Below are 19,018 nucleotides of genomic sequence, written 5' to 3' on the forward strand. Positions count from 1 at the left end.
CCTCCAAGATTCAAGCTCCGTGAAAGACTAAATATTTGCCCTCAGCTGATTCTGACAAGGCAGGATATATTTTATTCCTTGTGCTGAAAAGTCCATAGAAACATAAAAATATTTACAAATGATGCAATGTGCTTAATGGCACAGCATAAAAATTATTATTATGCAATTTACAGAACATAAGGTTCATCATTTACCAATCAGATTTATTTGGTTTATTTGTCTTTGCTTTTCACTAATTTGCAAGGGATTTTCTTTCATAGTTATCTTTTGACATTCTAATAAAAGTATTTTTATGTTGCTTCTTTTTATAGTTAACATAGTGTATATTTAAGTGAAGAGCTTTGAAGCGCACTTCTGAAGATGCCTAAGGGGTTATTTACTTATGCACCCGAAGTGTGCAAAGTGCAGGTTTCTAATTACGCTACCATGTTTCTTACCATTATTTAAGCATTCATGTAGTGACCAGGGGTAGTAGTAGTCTGTGTGTAAAAATTGACACAATTGTATTTGCACTTTGACACAAATTAGATGCCATTGCACTGAAAGTTTGGTGTGCGTGATTTCTGTGATTAATGTGGTTGGAGAGGGTAATCTGTAGGCTACAGTTAGTAAATAGCCCCTCTAGACTAATATCTGGAAACTTAATGGATATTTCTGACAAACCCCATATTTTGCCAAGTTCTCCAAACCTGTAGCAAAAAGTTTTATTCTTACTTGGGAACCACCAACCCCAATGTTTTTTTCATAATTTACTGCAGGTACGCCAGAGTTTATGGCTCCTGAGATGTATGAAGAAAAGTATGATGAAGCTGTGGATGTCTATGCATTTGGGATGTGTATGCTTGAAATGGCTACATCTGAATATCCTTACTCTGAATGCCAAAATGCAGCACAGATATACCGCAAAGTGACCTCGGTAAGTTTCTAGACAATGTACAACATGCAGTGTTAAGGTGGCCATAGACGCACAGATAATATCGTACGAACCGAATTTTCGTCCGATATTCGTTGCGTGTATGGTGGAAAAAGAGCCCGCCGATATCGGCAGAATACTTGGATATCGGTCGGCTCATCGAACGGGCTAGATGGAAAATTTTGATTGGGTGCCTTTGAAGGGACCCAAACATCGGCCATTGTTAGTGCTGTATCGTCAGAAGAATTCTATTGTTTCTTCCCGTATATCTAGCTGTATATCTGATGATTCAGCTCTACACGTGTGTATTGAAACGAACAATCTTTCTTGGAAAGATCTTTTCCAAGAAAGATCTTAATTGTTACGTCTATGGCCACCTTTAGTAATTTATAAGATTAAACTTTGAAATGTAAAAGATATATATACGTAAAATGCACATGATCTTTAAAGTGGCAGGGCTAAACTCATTTAAACCTAAGTGATACATCTGAAAAATTCAGTTTTCTTGCAGGTAGAATGACACTGAATGCAAGTAAGGCAGACTTTTTCTTGAAAAAGAGCCCATAATGGTCTTGATATGTTAATTAAAGTAACTGAAGCTTAAGGGAGTCATAAAGTGTTTCTGCACATTTGTTGTGTTTACTTCTAACTAACCCACAGGAAACAGCAATTAGCTTTCATTGGTCTAACACAGAATAATGAATGGAAGCTGTTGTGGGTAGTAAGGGGGCAAAAGATAAACACTAGAAGAGTTTGGCAGCACTCATAGATCTAGGCCAGCCCAGTATCTCTTGGTGTTGCTAGAATTATCTCAAGTCTAGAAACTAGTATATTCTATCTCAATTGCATAGGGATTAACAAAGCATTTGGGATGTACTGTATCATAGTAAATAAACCGGCCTTTGAGATATCGCAAGTCTACATACACATACTGTACATCACTTGGTTTGGCCAAATAGCTCTTATTAAAATGTTGTTGTTTTTCCTAACTGAATTAAAGAAAGTGTCTGAGAGTTCATAAAACAGACTTTAAGACAGTGGCGAAACTACTAGGGGTGTAACTGCACCAGGGCCCACACCCCATTCGGGACCTGCCGCCAGTTCGCGCACACGCAAATTCACAACAATATCCGCTTCTGCAGGGAGTTACTACTTTAAGACCAGCACTGGGTTACCATAGAGAGAGAGAGAGTTGTTGCAAACACTTCAGGTGGATTCTTAACTGTGGTCAAGGGATGGAAGATTTAAATTATGATGGTAGATGTCAAGGTTGGGGTTGTTTTCTCTGGAAAAAAAGGCGCTTGCGAGGGGACATGATTACACTTTACAAGTACATTGGAGGACATTATAGACAAATAGCAGGGGACCTTTTTACCCATAAAGAGGATCAGCGCACCAGAGACCATCCCTTCAGACTAGAAGAAAAGAAATTTCATTTGAAGCAACGTAGGTGGCTCTTCACAGTGAGAACAGTGAGGTTGTGGAATGCACTGCCGAATGTTGTTGGGATGACTGATTCTGTAAATGCTTATAAGAATGGCCTGGATGATTTCTCGGACAAGCATAATATTAAAGGCTATTGTGATACTATATTCTATAGTTAATATAGATATGAGTATATATAATTTATGTTAGTGTATAGAGGGGTGTGTGTATGAATGCTGGGTTTTCATTTGGAGGGGTTGAACTTGATGGACTTTGTCTTTTTTCAACCCGATTTATCTATGTAAATATGTCCAGAAGTCAAGTAACCCATATTCCTAGAATATCTCTGTACAGCTAACTAATGACTTGCTAATGCTATGGGAACATCAGCAGAAGCTCAAGTAGTTCTGTTTTGAGTTATCCTTCTTTCTACCTATTGAGGGGTACCTCACAGTGCCTGCACATAAGGAAATGGGTAGAACTTTAGAGCGCATTAGAAGCTTAAACTCTCTTTTTGAACAAAAACTTGAGGTTTTAAGGCAATGGTTTAAGCTCCCATGTATAGACCTATACCAAGATCCCCTCAGGTATTAACCCATTTGAAGTTCTTTGCTCAAGCTTCATAGGAGAACCAAAGCTATCTCCCATTGGAAGAGGAAAACATGGAAAGGGCCCTCCAGAATATTAAGTTAGCTAACAAATTATGTCACTGCTATAAATCCGTTGTAAAGGAGAAGGAAAGTCATCTTGCACTTGGGGATGCCAAATGTTAGGCACCCCCAAGTGATTGCATATACTTACCTGAAACCCCCGGGCCGGTGCTCCTATCAGCAGAAAACTGCACCAGCCCGGGGTTATTCCAGCAAGCACCAACCGATCCTCTTCCGGGTTCTTCCTTCTTCAAATTGCCAGGGGCAGACACATGCGCAGTAGAACGAAACAGCCAACTTTTCGATCTACTGCGCAGCCGCGCAAAGAAATAGGAATACAGAAGAGGATCTCACCGTAGTGCTCACCGGAAGTACCCCGGGCCAGGGGTTTTCTGCTGATAGGAGCACCGGCCAGGGGTTTCAGGTAAGTATATACAATCACTTGGGGTGCCTAACATTTGGCACCCCCAAGTGCAAGATGATTTTCCTTCTCCTTTAAATGGCATGTGTCGCACCAAAGGCTAGCATATATTTACCAAGGACTACTGTCAAATTGTTTAAGCAATTGCTGGACCCATGATTTACTGACATTTTTTTGCGATTATTTTATGCCATGTTCTGTTTGCTGTCAAAACAGTAGCTCTTTTGTAGAAGGCATGCAGGGCACCTACACCATTACAGAAAATGTATGAGGAGGTCCTGGACATTAATACTATTCGAAACAAAAGTTACAGAAAACGTTGGTCCCTCTAGCACATAAAAACTCAAAGGTGCATACAGACAGACTGGTATATACAGACACAGAAATGTTATATATGTTTATTTAACTTAATTTCCTGATGTTTCCTGACATTACGTTTTTGTGCATGCAGTTGCAGCCTTTTGATTTTTCTGTTGAAGGCTACTTGCGTACTTGCTTAATAGATGAAAGAGAATCTTGTATCCTATAGGTAAACATGCCATCAAACTTGGAAATACTGGAGACTGGGTGATTAGTCAAAATATATCCCGCAGTTTAAGGTCATAAGAGACCAAGTGATCTCAGCTGAGATAAAACTCCTACTAAAACCTCACCTGTATGAATTTCTCGTGCATCCAAAAAGTGGTAGGCCAGATCCAAAGGGACTCCTTCAGAATGCTGTATACTGAAATTATCTTTACAATTAATACACCTTAAAATGACCTTTTATGTTGCAAAATGCCCTCTTTCAACCCAGAGTTTCTTCTAGAGAGCTGAGCCTCTCTCTGTATGCAGAGGAACTGGTACAGTAGGTGTACTGAATGATAACGAATCTTGGAACGACCCTGTGGTCATTCAGATGTGCAAGTTATGGAGCATCAGGGGAACTTTGTACTTACTGCCTCCCTACTGCTGGCTTAAGGAGGCCAAACACAGGCAGAGTTGAACTGCTGGGTCCTTTAGACCAATTCAGCAGCTTATCTGTCCATACATGGAGCCCTCCAATAGGGCCATCTGACCAAGATCTTATGAAAAATTGGAAAGATATTGATTGGACAGGTTTGATGCAGTCCTCACCCCAACAGCCTCTATTCCATTTGTTGTAATGGATTAGTCTGATATACCTTTGGCGGGCATATTGTCAAACAAGTGGATTTTATAATGAAGGCTACCTTCACAGAGAGAAATTTGCTTTGAATACCCAGAAATATTTCCAATTTAAGGGACTCAAACTTGTCCACATATACCTGTAAAGGTCACAGCTTTCTCATTCATACAATGTGTTTGTTGTATTGGAGTCCCTGTAATTGTCTTTTTTGTCCTAGACATTACTGATCCTGCTGCATGACATTCCATAAAGTCAGTGGATGACTGATAGGAAGTTGAGATAAGCTAGACAGTGTTGTTCCCAGAATACATTGTGTTCCAATGTTAATGAAGTTGAATGGAAGTGTTGTCCAAGGGTAATAAGGATAAACAATACTTAACTCTTTACTTCATGGCTTTCCAGACTTGTCTCCCGCAGCAGTGCATGTTTTACCAGCCAAGGTCAGGGCCAAAATGACAAATTGACCAGCAATAAATTTGCCCTGTCTTCCCTGAAATGGCTCTTCCAGGGCAGCCTCCTCACTCCTGCCCCTCAATCTCAACTGCCCAACTCACTTTGCCATTACAGTTCAACTTGACTTGATTTGACTTGAGTGAACCTCAAGAAAAACTTGTATGCTGTTTTGTTTGTAAGGTGATCTGAAAATGGCATAGGATTTTATTTGTATGTGTTTTGATTAAATCTATTTAAATAAAACCACCTGCCTAACTGGAAAGCTGCCAATTAGTTTAGAGAGAGAACCCTATATTTAACAACTGCCTTGAACTGGTATTAAATACATGGCTACGTGAGTGTTGGAATTTTTTTTAGCACTTTGATTAGACACAATGGTTTGGCGTGTTGACACACACACACTTCTTATTCCTTTCTTCCTTGCAAGTTGAATCCATGTACACGCATTTTACTACCTAGTGCAAATCTGCAGTACCTAGAGCTAAATTTTGTGCCTTTCTGCTCCGGGTCCAAGTACACTGAAATTCTGAGGATAAATATTGCATTGTTGATAAAGTCAAATGTGCTGATCATTATACTTCTTTAGTAAAGAAGCCCTTATGGGGTCTCTTATCCATAAACATGATATCTAGAAAGTTCAGAATTACAGGAAGTTTTTTTTACATGATTTCCTTTGTAATAATAGCACAGAACATTGCACTTAATGGTAACCAAGCTGCAACCAATCCATATTGGTGGCAAAACAATATTGGCTTTATGTGATAAAACGTCACAATCACAAACCATTTTTTGCGACAAAATATTTAACAAAACTCCAGAACAGGTGTTAAAGGTTCACAATGCGCAATTAAGATTCGCAATGCAATGAAAGCCTAGCGAAGAATATTACATTGCAACAGGCGGATTTTTATATGCAACATTTTGCTCTTTGCAAATTTTATTACATTTCCCCCTTAGGGTATAGTAATCCAAATTATGGAAAGATCCCCTATCCAGAATACCTCAGGTCTTAAGTATTACATATAATGGGCCAGATTCAATTAGAAGTCTCCTTATTCATTTCCAGGTTGTCCCATAGAGCCAGAAAAAAAAACGTATCTCACTGTTTATCACATGAAAACTCGCATATAAGTTATTGATGAAGTAAAACATAAAATAATGTTCCTTCGTTGATTTAAATCTGGTCCAGTACAAGTATGGCACCTGTTATCCAGAATGCTTGGGACCTGGGTTTTTTTTGGTTCACGGATCTTTCCATAATTCGGAACTTACCTTAAGTCTACTAAAATAACCATGTAAACTATGTAAACCATGTAAACCATTAAATAAACAGAATAGGCTGGTTTTGCGTCCAATAAGGATTAATAATATCTTGGTTTGGATCAAGTGCAAGATGCTGTTTTAGTATTACAAAGAAAAAGAAAATAATTTATTTTTGGATTATTTGGATAAAATGGAGTCTATGGAAAACAGCCATTCTGCAATTCTGAGCTTTCTGGATAACAATTTTACGGATATAGGATCTCATACCTAAATATCCTTTACCTTATATTTTTTGCAGCAAGCCAGCTGTACACTGCATTGATGTCTGTATTTCTGCAGCCAACAGCACTTCCTTAATCAGAATTTTGTTTACAGGATTTCAGAGAATCTCTGCACATAAACATGGCACAAGGCAGTCATGCTCCTGACTATTATGTGATTACAGAGAGCCCTAATTTTATTAAGCTTGCATTCATGAATGTCTGAGAAGAACATGCTGGCATCTGATTATAGCAACATATGGTTAACGTTAGCAGATAAAGTCTATTTGGCCCTACTCTTTCAGCTATTTCAGCTGTAAATTGATTTTCTACAACATCATTGAATGCTATTAAATATGTTCTTTCTTTCTTATCTCATCTGCTTCTGGATCTCTCTTTACCCAGGAATGCCATCTGACCTTTGCTGCCAATGTTATTAGCACGGAATCAAGATAATAGAGATAGGAGGCTTGATACACTATACATCTATAACACTATACAACCAAATGTATCTGGCACCTGCCTGGCCAACATCTCATTATGAAACCTAAGGTATTAATAGGAAGTAGAAATTGGAACATTGTTGGTGGGATTTGCTTCTGCTTAGTTGCATTAATGAGGTCGGGCACTGATGTTGGAGATCAGCCTGCCTCTCAGTCAGTGCTCCAGTTCATCACTCAGGTGTTCTGTTGGGTTGATGTCAGAGATCTGTGCCAGTCAGGTTTTTCGACTCCAACCTCAGCGAACCAATTCTCCTCTTACCGTCATAATCATGTCACCCTCAAAATCATGCTGACACAGGAAAGAGCATTCTCCAAATTGTTGCCACAAAGTAACAAAGTCAGATTTGTCAAGTAAATGCATGGTATCCAAATCCATAAACCTCTTATACACAAAGACCTACAATTTTCAAATGCAGTCAGCCACAAGTCTCTGTGCTCTGTTTCAGAGTGACCACTTTTTTGCCCTATTTACACTGCCACAGAGGTCATAAATTACACAAATTCCAGAGAATAGATCTCATGCCTGTATGACATTGAATTATTTTCACTCGCTGGATTCAAGCTGTATCCCATTACCCTTAAGGCTATAGATAAAAAGACACAATAAAATCCTATAGCATATATGCACGAAGCATCAGTTTTTACAGAAGTTTTGGTGTGGTACCCTGACAAATGCCCCATTTCAAAGCATTGTCATCTACTGTAGTTGTTGTCAGTCTACTGTGGCTGGGTCAGAAGACTTGTCCCAGCAACATTGTTTACCACTTTAAACACATGTAAAAGCCAAGTCAGAACATTCAGTATAACAGTAACTAATGGCATGAGATAGCACCAAAGACTGAATGGAAATGTTCAAATACATATAAGGGTGTCTCCAGGGAAATTTATAGATATTGAGACAAGATGTAAAGTATGGGAACTGAACCAAATCCCCTGCAAGATGGACTGTAGTAATGGTAACCATGCATATGAGGGCAATGGAAATTAAGGGATGCAAAATGTAATGTATTGCTTGTGCAGAAGGAACCAGTTGATAGTAATGCCAGATGTTTTGGCTGAATGTGTCACTAAGAATGAAGCCTAACTGGAACTGAGGGAAAAGGAAAAATAATATGGACAAAGCTTACTTCTCTCTGCTACGTGGGATTATATATGAGGTACCATTTTAGTATTACAGAGAAGAATGTAATTGTTTTTAGAAATTTAAATTTTTTTGATTTTGATGGAGTCTATGAGAGATGGCCTTCCCTTAATTCAGAGTTTTCTGGGTCAATGGTTTCCTGATAATGGATCCCATTCCTGTGTTTACTAAAATCTGAGATTTATTAAGGGGCAGATTTATCAAAGGTCGAGGTGAATTTTCAAATGAAAAAATTTGAATTTCTAGCTATTTTTTGTGTACTTCGACTAGGGAATAGTCCTTTGGTGTCAATTGGTGGACTGAAAAACTGAAAACTACGAATTAAATTTGATCGAATGTGCTATTCCTTTGATTCGAACAATTTAAATTAGGCCGAATACGCACCTATTCGATCGAAAATGGATATATTCAACCCAAAAAAACCTTTGACTTAATTTTGGTTGGTCTTTTTGAATTGGAATTTCAACATTTTCGAATTTCGAAATTCGACCCTTGATAAATATGCCCCTAAGTGTTAACACCATGAAAACCTCTAATGCAAACATTTTGCCAGGTCAAAGTTGTTGAGGTCTTATAGAAGTTATTGGGAGCTGCACTGATCCTATTGGACCATTTTTAATCAGTTCGGACTTTTTTGGTTTTAGAGAAAATGGAGAATTCTTTTCATACTTACCGTAATTCTCCTTTCCTGGCCACTCTCCATATCAGCATTACAATTGGGAGGCCCCTCCCATCCCCGCCCATAGACCAGACCGTCCCTCCCTCTAAAGTTATAAAGGTATCCCAAGAACCTCCCCACCTTGTCTAATACCAAGTTTAAGTTCTGGAGGGGTGGGTAATGCTGATATGGAGAGTGGCCAGGAAAGGAGAATTACGGTAAGTATGAAAAGAATTCTCCATTTTCCTGGCCACTCCATATCAGCATTACAATTGGATATACCAAGCCATGCTATCCCAATGGGTGGGAAAAAACACAGTAAACCAAACTGCTGAAAATAATTTTATGAGGAGAATGCGAGATGAGCTCCAGCTGCAAATGCATGATTGCTGGAACAAGGCAGATCCAGATGATAGTGTTTTACAAAGGTTCGGGCTGAGGACCATGAAGCAACCTCACATATCTGCGTCGTAGGCACCTCTGCCAAGGCTGCCCATGAGGTAGAAACAGCCCTCGTGGAATGTGCCCTTAAACCCTCAGGTGCTAGCTTGCCTTGGGCTTGATAGGCTTTGGAGATACATATGGACATCCATCTACTGATGGTGGATACTGCGGCTGCATGACCTTTTCTGCTGCCAGCTGGGATGATAAACAATCTACTGGATTTTCTGAAGGCTTTTGAAACTTCCAGGTAGCGTTTTAGGCAACGTACTGGGTCAATCTTTGGAAGATTCTCAGAGTTCTGCATATCCTCAGAAAAGATTGGAAGGACCACTTCTTTCTTTAAATGGAATGTTGAGACAACCTTTGGTAGAAAAGATTTTTCCGTCTTCAGGATCACTTTGTCATGAAAGAAGGAAATATGTTCCGGAGAGCAAGAAAGGGCCTGCAATTCCCCTACCCTGCATGCAGAGGCTATGGCTAGCAGGAATAGGGTTTTGAGAGTGAGACACCAGGTAGAGATGGATTCCAGGGGTTCGAAAGGAGATATGGATAGAGATTTTAAAACAATTGGAAGGCTCCAAGCTGGAAGCACTTTATTCGCAGGAGGACGAAGTTTTAGAGCTGCCTTGAAGAATCTTTTAACCAAAGGCTCTTCGGACCAAGCCTTTCCCGATAGAGCTGAGAGAGCAGAAGAATGGACCCTAAGGGTTCTATACTGCAGGCCTTTGTCTAGGCCAGACTGGAGAAACCCCAGAATTTGAGAAAGAGAAGGTTCTTCCAAGGTGTCTTGACTGCTGGAGCACCAAGCCAGAAAGGATTCCCATACTCTGTAGTAAGTAGAGGAGGTAGAGGGTTTCCTTGCCTTGAGCAGGGTTTCTACTACTTTCTCAGGTAATCCTAGCCTTGCCAGTCTCGAGCGCTCAACCTCCAAGCATGAAGGGACAGAGCTGCTGGATTTGGGTGTAGAAGAGGACCTTGGTTCAATAAATCCTTTCTCCTGGGAAGAGGCCAGGGAGGGCCTACTGATAGACTGAGAAGCAGCGGGTACCAAGGCCTGCGTGGCCAATTCGGAGCAACCAGAATTAACTCGCTCTTGTCCTGAATGGTCTTCAAAAGGACCTTGAGGATGAGAGGGAATGGAGGAAAGGCATAAGCTAGGGTGAATGACCAAGGGTGAAGAAACGCATCCAGCCCTTTCGCTGTAGGGGAAAATTTCCTGGAGAAGAATACTGGAACCTTCGTGTTGGAACTCGTTGCAAATAGGTCGACTACCGGAAAACTCCATCTCTCTCCCAGCCTCTGGAAGACTTCTGGATTCAGGGACCACTCGTGATTCGAGATGGTGTTGCGACTTAGAAAATCTGCTTTCTGATTGTTTATGCCTGGCAGGTAATCTGCTGTTAGCAAGCAGAGATTCTTCTCTGCCCAGTCCAGGATTGGTTGGACTTCTTGAAGTAAGGATCTGCTCCTGGTTCCCCCCTGCTTCTTGATGTAGCTCACAGCTGTCGTGTTGTCTATCAAGAGCTTGACTGCTGATCCCTGAAGAATTTTGGAAAAATGAAACAAGGCTAATTTTGCTGCTCTTATTTCTATTATGTTCGAAGGAACATTGACCTGCCGAGAGGGCCACATTCCCTGAACCCACTGCGAGCCCAGGTGTGCTCCCCAGCCTAGAGATGAGGCATCCGTGATTAAGGTTCTCCATTGAGGCTGAAATAGAGGAAAACCCTGTGTCAGATTTTTCTCCGACATCCACCACTGGATTGAGTCTTTGAAAACCTGGGAAAGAGGGATTAACTGGTTCCAGTCCTTTTCCCACCTGTCCCAATGATCCAAGAAGAGGAACTGAGCTGGTCTCATATGCCATCTTGACCACTTTGTCACCGGAATGGTGGAAGCCATGGAGCCTATCAAAGACATCAGTTCTTTTGCCGAGACCTGGTTCTTGATCTGGAAGCTCGAAGATAGACTGATAAGGGTACTGACCCTCTGGGGGGGAAGGGACACCAACCCCTCCTGAGTGTTGAACCATGATCCCAAGTAAACCAGGGATTGTGATGGAGTCAGTTGACTCTTCTCTATATTTATTAACCACCCGTGGTTTTCCAAAAAACTGATAACCCGGTCTCGGTGATGTATTAAGGTGCTCTTCTGTTTTGCTGAAACCAGGATATCGTCGAGATAGTGCCAAATCGGAATGCCTTCTAGACGGAGAGCTGCAACCAAGGTGACTAAAACTTTTGAAAAGACTCGTGGGGCTGTGGACAACCCGAAGGGCAGACATCGAAATTGGAAATGCTTCCCTGCTATTGCGAAGCGAAGGAAGCGCTGGTGAGACTCGGCCACAGGGATATGCAGATAGGCATCCTGCAAGTCTATGGAGAGAAGCCAATCCCCCGGATGCACTGTGGCAATGATCGAGAAGATGGACTCCATTTTGAATTTTTGAACTCTCAGATGCTTGTTGATAAGTTTCAGATCCAGAATGGGTCTCCATTCTCCCGAAGCCTTCTTTACTAAAAATAGGACTGAGTAAAAACCCATCTTCCTCTCCTCCAAAGGAACTGGGATGATCACTTTTTCCTCCATTAACCACCTTAGATGATGGTTCAATGCCTCTCTTTTTGGCCCTCTGGGGTAAGAGGAGACTACGAAATGGTCTTCCGGAGGAATTGAGGTGAACTCTAGAAAGTATCCCCTTCTTAAGATGTCCAGTACCCACTGGTCTGAGATTGTGGAGAGCCACTGTCCCTGGAAACTTGCCAACCTGGCCCCCACTTTCCTCGTCATGGACGGATAGTCAGGAAGATTTCTTGATGAACTGGGATGACTTGGACTTTTCCCCTCTATGAAAAGATGTGTTTCCCTTTTTCCATGGGAAAGACTTTGGAGCTTCTCCCTGTGGTCTGGAAGACTGCTGAAAGGGTCTAGCTCTTCCTGATTCCCGAAAAAAAGAGGATTTGAAAGGCATGGCTTTCTGCTTATTTTTTCCCTGAGGTAAAAACAGACTTTTACCCCCCGAAGCCTTTGAAATGACATCATCTAGTTTGGCGCCAAAAAGACGTTGACCCTCAAAGGGAAGGGTACAGAGACTCATCTTGGATGACATGTCTGCTGACCAAGACCTGAGCCACAGAGCTCGGCGAGCCCCTACTGAGATGGCCATAGAACGAGCTACCAACCTGGTTAAGTCCACAGCTCCTTCTGAGATGAAACCAGTGGCCAATTTAAGTTCTGCTAGGCTAGAGGAGATCTCCTTTTTATCAACACCTTCCGCTAGCGCTCGGTCAATGTTGTCTATCCAAAAGGACATAGCCTTTGCCACGGATATCAAGGCAACCGCTGGCTTACAGGCTGCCCCTGACACTACAAAATTCTTTCTTAAGAGAGAGAGAGAGAAAGAGAGAAAAGGAGGGACCTACCTAGCTTGGAGGGCAGAGGCGATCGAGGCTGAGGAATCCATACCCAGGACAAAAGAACCTGAGCCAAGAGCAAGAGTGAATATGTAAGAAACACAGAAGGGAGACAGTAGAAGCACGCGCAAGGCAGAAGAAATACTTACCCACGGAGAAGGAGAAAAAGTAACCCGAACCGGCAGGCAGTACTCCCAGGGGAGCCCAAGCAAACAGGAGGCCAGCGCAACCCCCCACGCAGTTTTAAAAGATCGCGGTCCGGAACTGACGTGCGGTTCCGCAACAGCCCCTAATCCAAGATGGCCGCCGGTCTCGCGAGACTTGGGACTCGCAGAGAAAGCCCAGAACGAACGCGCGTGCGCGAGGTAGATCGGGCGCCATTTTGGATAAGGGAACAAGGAACGGAACGAAAGGGAAAAAAGGGATTCCTTGCAACACAGGCAACCTAGAATGGCCACCTCCATGTCGCGCCTCTTGAAGAGCAGTGCGAGATAACCAAGGCAGTGAAAAAACCTGGGGGTGTCATTTCGCATGGACACTTGCCAATCCCTAACTTTGCAAGAGAGGGAGGAAAGTGAGGCACTCTGTCATGATTCACCTAGAGGGGTTACACGCCAATCCAGGGAAGGTAAGCCAAGCTAGATATGACCCTGAGACAGTCCTGAACGGAGGACAGAAAGAAAAAAGACAAGGTGGGGAGGTTCTTGGGATACCTTTATAACTTTAGAGGGAGGGACGGTCTGGTCTATGGGCGGGGATGGGAGGGGCCTCCCAATTGTAATGCTGATATGGAGTGGCCAGGAAAGGGAGTTTAGTTGTGGTTTCAGAAACCTCAAAAACCAGGATCAAGCATTTATAAATAGGCCTCTAAATGTACTTAAATACTTAAAACAGTATTGATACTGTGCATTGATTAGATTGGTATTTGAATGATGGAAATGACGTTTGCATAGCAAATACCTGGCTGATGCAAAAAGAAGTCCACCAATTGCCTAAATTGTAAGAAATTAAAAATAGTACCTGAAACTTGTAAAGATGAACATCAAATTGACTAATTGCTTCTAATGTGTTTGTAAAAAAAAGTATATTTTGCTCCTTACATCTGTTTTCCTCTAATAACAATTCATGTGTATTCTTCCCTAGATGATAAAAATTAAACTTGTTTTTCTTCCCTTTGGGCATTGCCATAGATAGTTCATGACAAATGGCAAACTGATTAATACTTGTCCTGTCACATTTACTGCATAGCTGCATGCCAAGTACAAGTACAAATAATGTGCTCCTTTCTGGGCACTCGGCAAGGAAGGGGTCCCACTGCCAGATACCGACATAATATTCTATAATGCTTGTACTAAACAAACCTGTCCCGAGGCATATTAGTAACTGTCTGTTAATGGAAACTTAAAGCCTATATATATATTGATGCAATCAGCTTAATAGCTTCACATTCATAATACGGAAGCATGCGTTTGCTGGGTGCTGGAGCAGAAAGCGGAAAGGGCCAGTATGATGCTGATTTGTGCAGAAGTTGGCACAGAATACATTATGCGCTGGTATTAAAATCTGGAGTCTTTCCATAATTTAGTGGCTCCAGAGAATCCCAGAAGAACATCACAGTCCTTTACTCTGGGCTTCTATTTGTATAATAAAGGTTAGAGGTGCTAGACATAGGAGACAGAGAAAGTAATCTACAAAGATTTAAGAGGACACTTTAGATAATCATTTAAACCCCATTTTAAGGATACATGGTTTATCATTATACAGTATATACAGCATCAAATACTTTCTTTTAGAAAAGGGCCTAAGAACATTGCCAGTTTTGGACATGATCTCAGATGTACAGTATAGAAAATTAGCCGAACAACACAAGCTGGTGTAGCGGGGATCACCCCTGCAAGTTTATTTAGTCAAGTGATGTAACGTTTCGGGGGCGTGCCCCTTCATCAGACATGCAGATTCACTCCAAAACAGTGTTTAAAAACCCTTAGTGATTTGCATAATTGCAATTGAGGAGTATAATTTGAACTGTTATCTTTAATGGAAATTGTATCCAATTTTTAAGTGCTGTTGGAATGTATCCAACTTTTAACACTCTTAGAATTGGTGTCTTTGTATTTTTACATCAAGGTTCTAGTCTAGTTTGAATTACTAATTTTTGATCTTTTATAGATAATGCACTGAACAACCCACTATCCAGGGACAGCTTGTGGATAGGGTAAGATAGTCTTATATACTGTCGTTACTTATTATCGGAATAATTGCCTTGTTCATTGCATACAATTGTATTTGTGTTTTTTCTTTATTTATTAGGTTTTGACTCTTCTTCCTTATAATTACTGATTTTTTCATATATAGTTTTTTTGCACAAATTTTACACCATTTCTTCAAGTTTTACACAAGGGAGAGTCCTGTAGAGAAGAAGATTTTTTCCAACTTGAAATTGGGACTATTATCCGCACAATTGGCCTCATATTTATCTAAATTATAAAGGCTTCACCTTTTAATACGTTTTTTTAAACAATGCTTATAAAGTTTTTATGGCTTTTGTATAACACAAATATTTCTACGTTGTATCATTGTTCACATTGTTTAATATATTCACACATATATGTGCAATTATGCAAATCACTAAGGGTTTTTAAACACTGTTTTGGAGTGAATCTGCATGTCTGATGAAGGGGCACGCCCCCGAAACGTTACATCACTTGACTAAATAAACTTGCAGGGGTGATCCCCGCTACACCAGCTTGTGTTGTTCGGCTAATTTTCTATATAGATACGATTGGGAGAGGCGCCGACCCCTCCAGCCAACACCGGGCATCGACTATCAGGAGAGACTCTGGGGAAATTAGGTAATATATTTGCTCTCAGATGTACAGTACCATGCTATAAGGGTCATTTACCAGACTCCCTGGTAGAGAGCACAATATTGTACCCCTTATTTCTCAATTACAGTGTATTTGCAGCAGGCATTTGAAGTGCAGACTGGACTAAATCCAGTGCAAGATGCACGGTGCAGCATAAATGGTTCAAGCGGTAAGCAGGGCCCAGCTGTGTCCTTATTTTGCCACATTTGCTAACTTGTTAGCAGGATAGAAGGCGTGTATGTACTTTCCCAGCCTGTCCCACGTAAATACAGTGCTGCCGTTCCCGATCCTGAAATTAACTTGCTCCTGCATTGTTCACACCTGATACCTGATACAATGTATAAATCACACCTTTAAGACCCTGTATTGTTTACGCCTGTTAGGACCTGCATTGTTCACACCTTTAAGACCCTGCATTGATCATACCTAAGAGTCTACATTCTGTTCATCCTGATAGGTTTCCCTGTCTTTACCATCTACCTGTGATCAGTGGCGATCTAGTGGCTGCCTGAGGCAGCAACACCGATGCCGCCCCCCTCTCCCGCTCTGCACTTAAAAGTTTTGCGTCGGATCGGGTCAAAAGGGGCTGCATCGCTAGCGCAAGAGCGCGTACTGCACTTTCTGTACTAGCAGATCTGAATTTCTGGTTTAAAAAACGGAAATTCGGCTCTTAAAGTTACAGGAGGCAGCTTTTTGCTGCCCCTTTTAACTGGCTGTTCACTGCCACCAGAGGCAAGGTGCTCACCTTGCCTAATGGCAGGAACGGCCCTGCCTGTGACTGCTGTACCCTACCTGTGTATGCCAAATTGCCATATTCTGCTTGCCCTACTCTGCCTGTGTGTGCCATACTCTGTCTGCCCTAATATGCCTGTGTGTGTCATACTCTGCCTGCACTATGTTCCCTTTGTGTGCCATACTCTGCCTGTCCTATGCTCCTTGTGTGTGCCATACTCTGCCTACCCTATTCTCACTGTGTGTGCTATACTCTGCCTGCCCTATGCTCCCTGTGTGTGCCATACTCTATCTGCCCTATGCTCCCTGTGTGTGCCATACTCTGTCTGCCCTATGCTCCCTGTGTGTGTCATACTCTGCCTGCCCTATGCTCCCTGTGTGTGCAATACTCTGTCTGTCCTACTCTGTCTGTGTGTGCCATACTCTGCCTGCCTTACTCTGCCTGTGTGTGCCCTACTCTGCCTGCCCAACTCTGCCTGCCCTACTCTGCCTGTGTGTGTTATACTCTGCCTGTGTGTGCCATACTCTGCCTGTCCCACTCTGCCTGTGGAAGGTGAACCTCAGAGCTGTTACACTTAAAGAGCCATTCACGAGGGGACCTACATTTCCGTGACATAAATGGAAGTGATGTCACGCGCATGCATGTAACCTCTCCTGAAGCCCCAGAAACAGTGCAGAGCATGCGCATGTTGCTATGCTGACGTCACTGAAAAGGTCTACGCATGTGCACATCTGATATTTTAAAGCAAATCGTGGAAAAGGTTGTCAGAAATCGGGGGAACGCGTTAACTGGATGGGAGATGAGGGGAAACAGCCTAAAATCTGGTAACTCCCCATAAAATCGGGGGAGTTGACAGCTCTGGAATCTGGTTGGGGGGTTTGTTAACATTTGGAAAAACTTGTTTAGGGGTCCCCAAGGTGTTTAATTTTGTGCTGGGGTTGGCTGCGCTATCCACATGGGAGGAGGAGACATATGGATTTAATGGTGCATTTTAATATGATAAGCTTTTTTTCACATATGAGTGATATCCCTGCAGTGAACACCAACCATTTGGTTTTTTGGTGTGCTACCATTCTTGTGAAAACATGGGTGTAGTTTAAAAGGGGAGTGGTCCACTCAGGCTTCCATTATCTGCTCTCTACCACCTAGGCCAGAAAAATTGTAGCCATAGAAGTTTGACAGCACTGGTTTAGTATATAGTAGAATTGAGGCCAATTTTTTATTATGTTATTCACAAGTGGGGCTTCTTTTGCCTTACTACAGAGTATCAAAAGTATCAAACCTTCTCTAAATAGTTATCAGTATATTTGCAAGAAGGAGCTGCCTTATTGCGTTCACCAGCTTGTCTTGCAAATGGCACAGTGATCATAAATAGATGCAGCAGATCCACTGTGGTCTCACTGAAATGCACAAATATGGAAGAGGTTTTAGCACACTGTTAGCTTTGCCCTTGGAAAATAAATATATTTTGCATTTCTCAGAGATAAAGAAGAGCTTGTTTCTAATAACATTTTTGCTTCACCCAAACAAATACAGACTCCAATAGTAAACCTAAAAATAGACCAGGAAGAAATATATGAGTGTTCAGCTCATTGGCAGTGTCTTTATTTGATTTGAATCTAAAAAATCCCCCCCGTGAGCTGCACACCTTAATTCAGGGTTCATGGAAGCTCCCGCTCTGTTCAAATCCTGTGTCAGCCAACAGCATTTATGTCATGTTTTGCAGCACAGACATGAATATGATTATTTATCATGGGATTAAAATAATTTTGGATTCCTGCCATGCAAAAAACATTAAAAAAAAAAAGTGGTTTGACTTTATGATTGACCTATGGTCACTGCTTGTACCTGGCATCATTGTTTTTATAAAGAGGGTGACTTTTTATATATGCCTGTACCTTTGCTAAAAGAATAAAATGGCATGTCCACCCAAACTCAGTTTTATTCACAATTTTTAATGCAAAATGAAAGACAATATTATTCACAGATTTCTAATTGCAGTGATTGGCAGCAGTGCTTGTTTTCAAAAGCAATGATGAACATGTAGATTATTGCATGATACAAAATGCCATTTGGGTGGAGATCCCCATTTAATAGCAGGTAATCAGAAGAACCATAGAGCAGCAGAGGAATATACTAGTGATGCTAATTGATACACCTATGGCAGAGGATGCTCATGACAAGTCCCAGCATCCTTGCAAGGGTTTGAAAATATCTGGTAAAGCAGAAAGTGTCAAATATAGTCCCCCTTATGCTCCTCTTCTACGGTGCAAATGATCCTGGAGACCAAAACTCCACAGCATATTCTAGATGGCACCTTACCAGTGCTTTGTAAAGGGGATGAACTACCTTTTCCTCCTGTGAATCTATACCCCTTATATAGGGTCTATATCAGACTGCCAGACATTCCTATATGGCTGCACAGATCTTTGCATAATTCAGTTACTTGCATCTCCCTCTTGAAATTGCATTGTCGACTAAAGGGTTCATTTTTGCACAATTGCAACCGGCATGTGCAGTCACTATAAAATGGACTAAATTGTTGGGCATATTGACATATGGCATCCACACATACTCCTTGCACTTCCATATAGTTGCACCATGTGCCATTGCATTCATGCTGCATCTTCTGCTAAATTAAGCCTATTGATGCAAAAATACCCTGGAGTTATCCCCACCACCTCTAACCAGTGCTGTAATTCTAGTTTTCCCACAGTTAAGAAGTGC

General features: G+C 41.6%; 1 protein-coding gene across 1 annotated transcript in view; it reads left to right on the plus strand.

Moving 5' to 3' along the window:
- Positions 1–19,018, plus strand: part of wnk4.S (WNK lysine deficient protein kinase 4 S homeolog) — a 134,571-nt gene that overhangs the window by 68,399 nt on the left and 47,154 nt on the right. Inside the window, exon 4 of the mRNA XM_018238356.2 lies at positions 759–916. Within this exon, the coding sequence (XP_018093845.1) occupies positions 759–916 (158 nt within the window). The remainder of the gene's footprint in view (positions 1–758; positions 917–19,018) is intronic.

Source organism: Xenopus laevis, chromosome 9_10S, assembly GCF_017654675.1.
Source record: "Xenopus laevis strain J_2021 chromosome 9_10S, Xenopus_laevis_v10.1, whole genome shotgun sequence".
Taxonomy (NCBI): Eukaryota; Metazoa; Chordata; class Amphibia; order Anura; family Pipidae; genus Xenopus; species Xenopus laevis.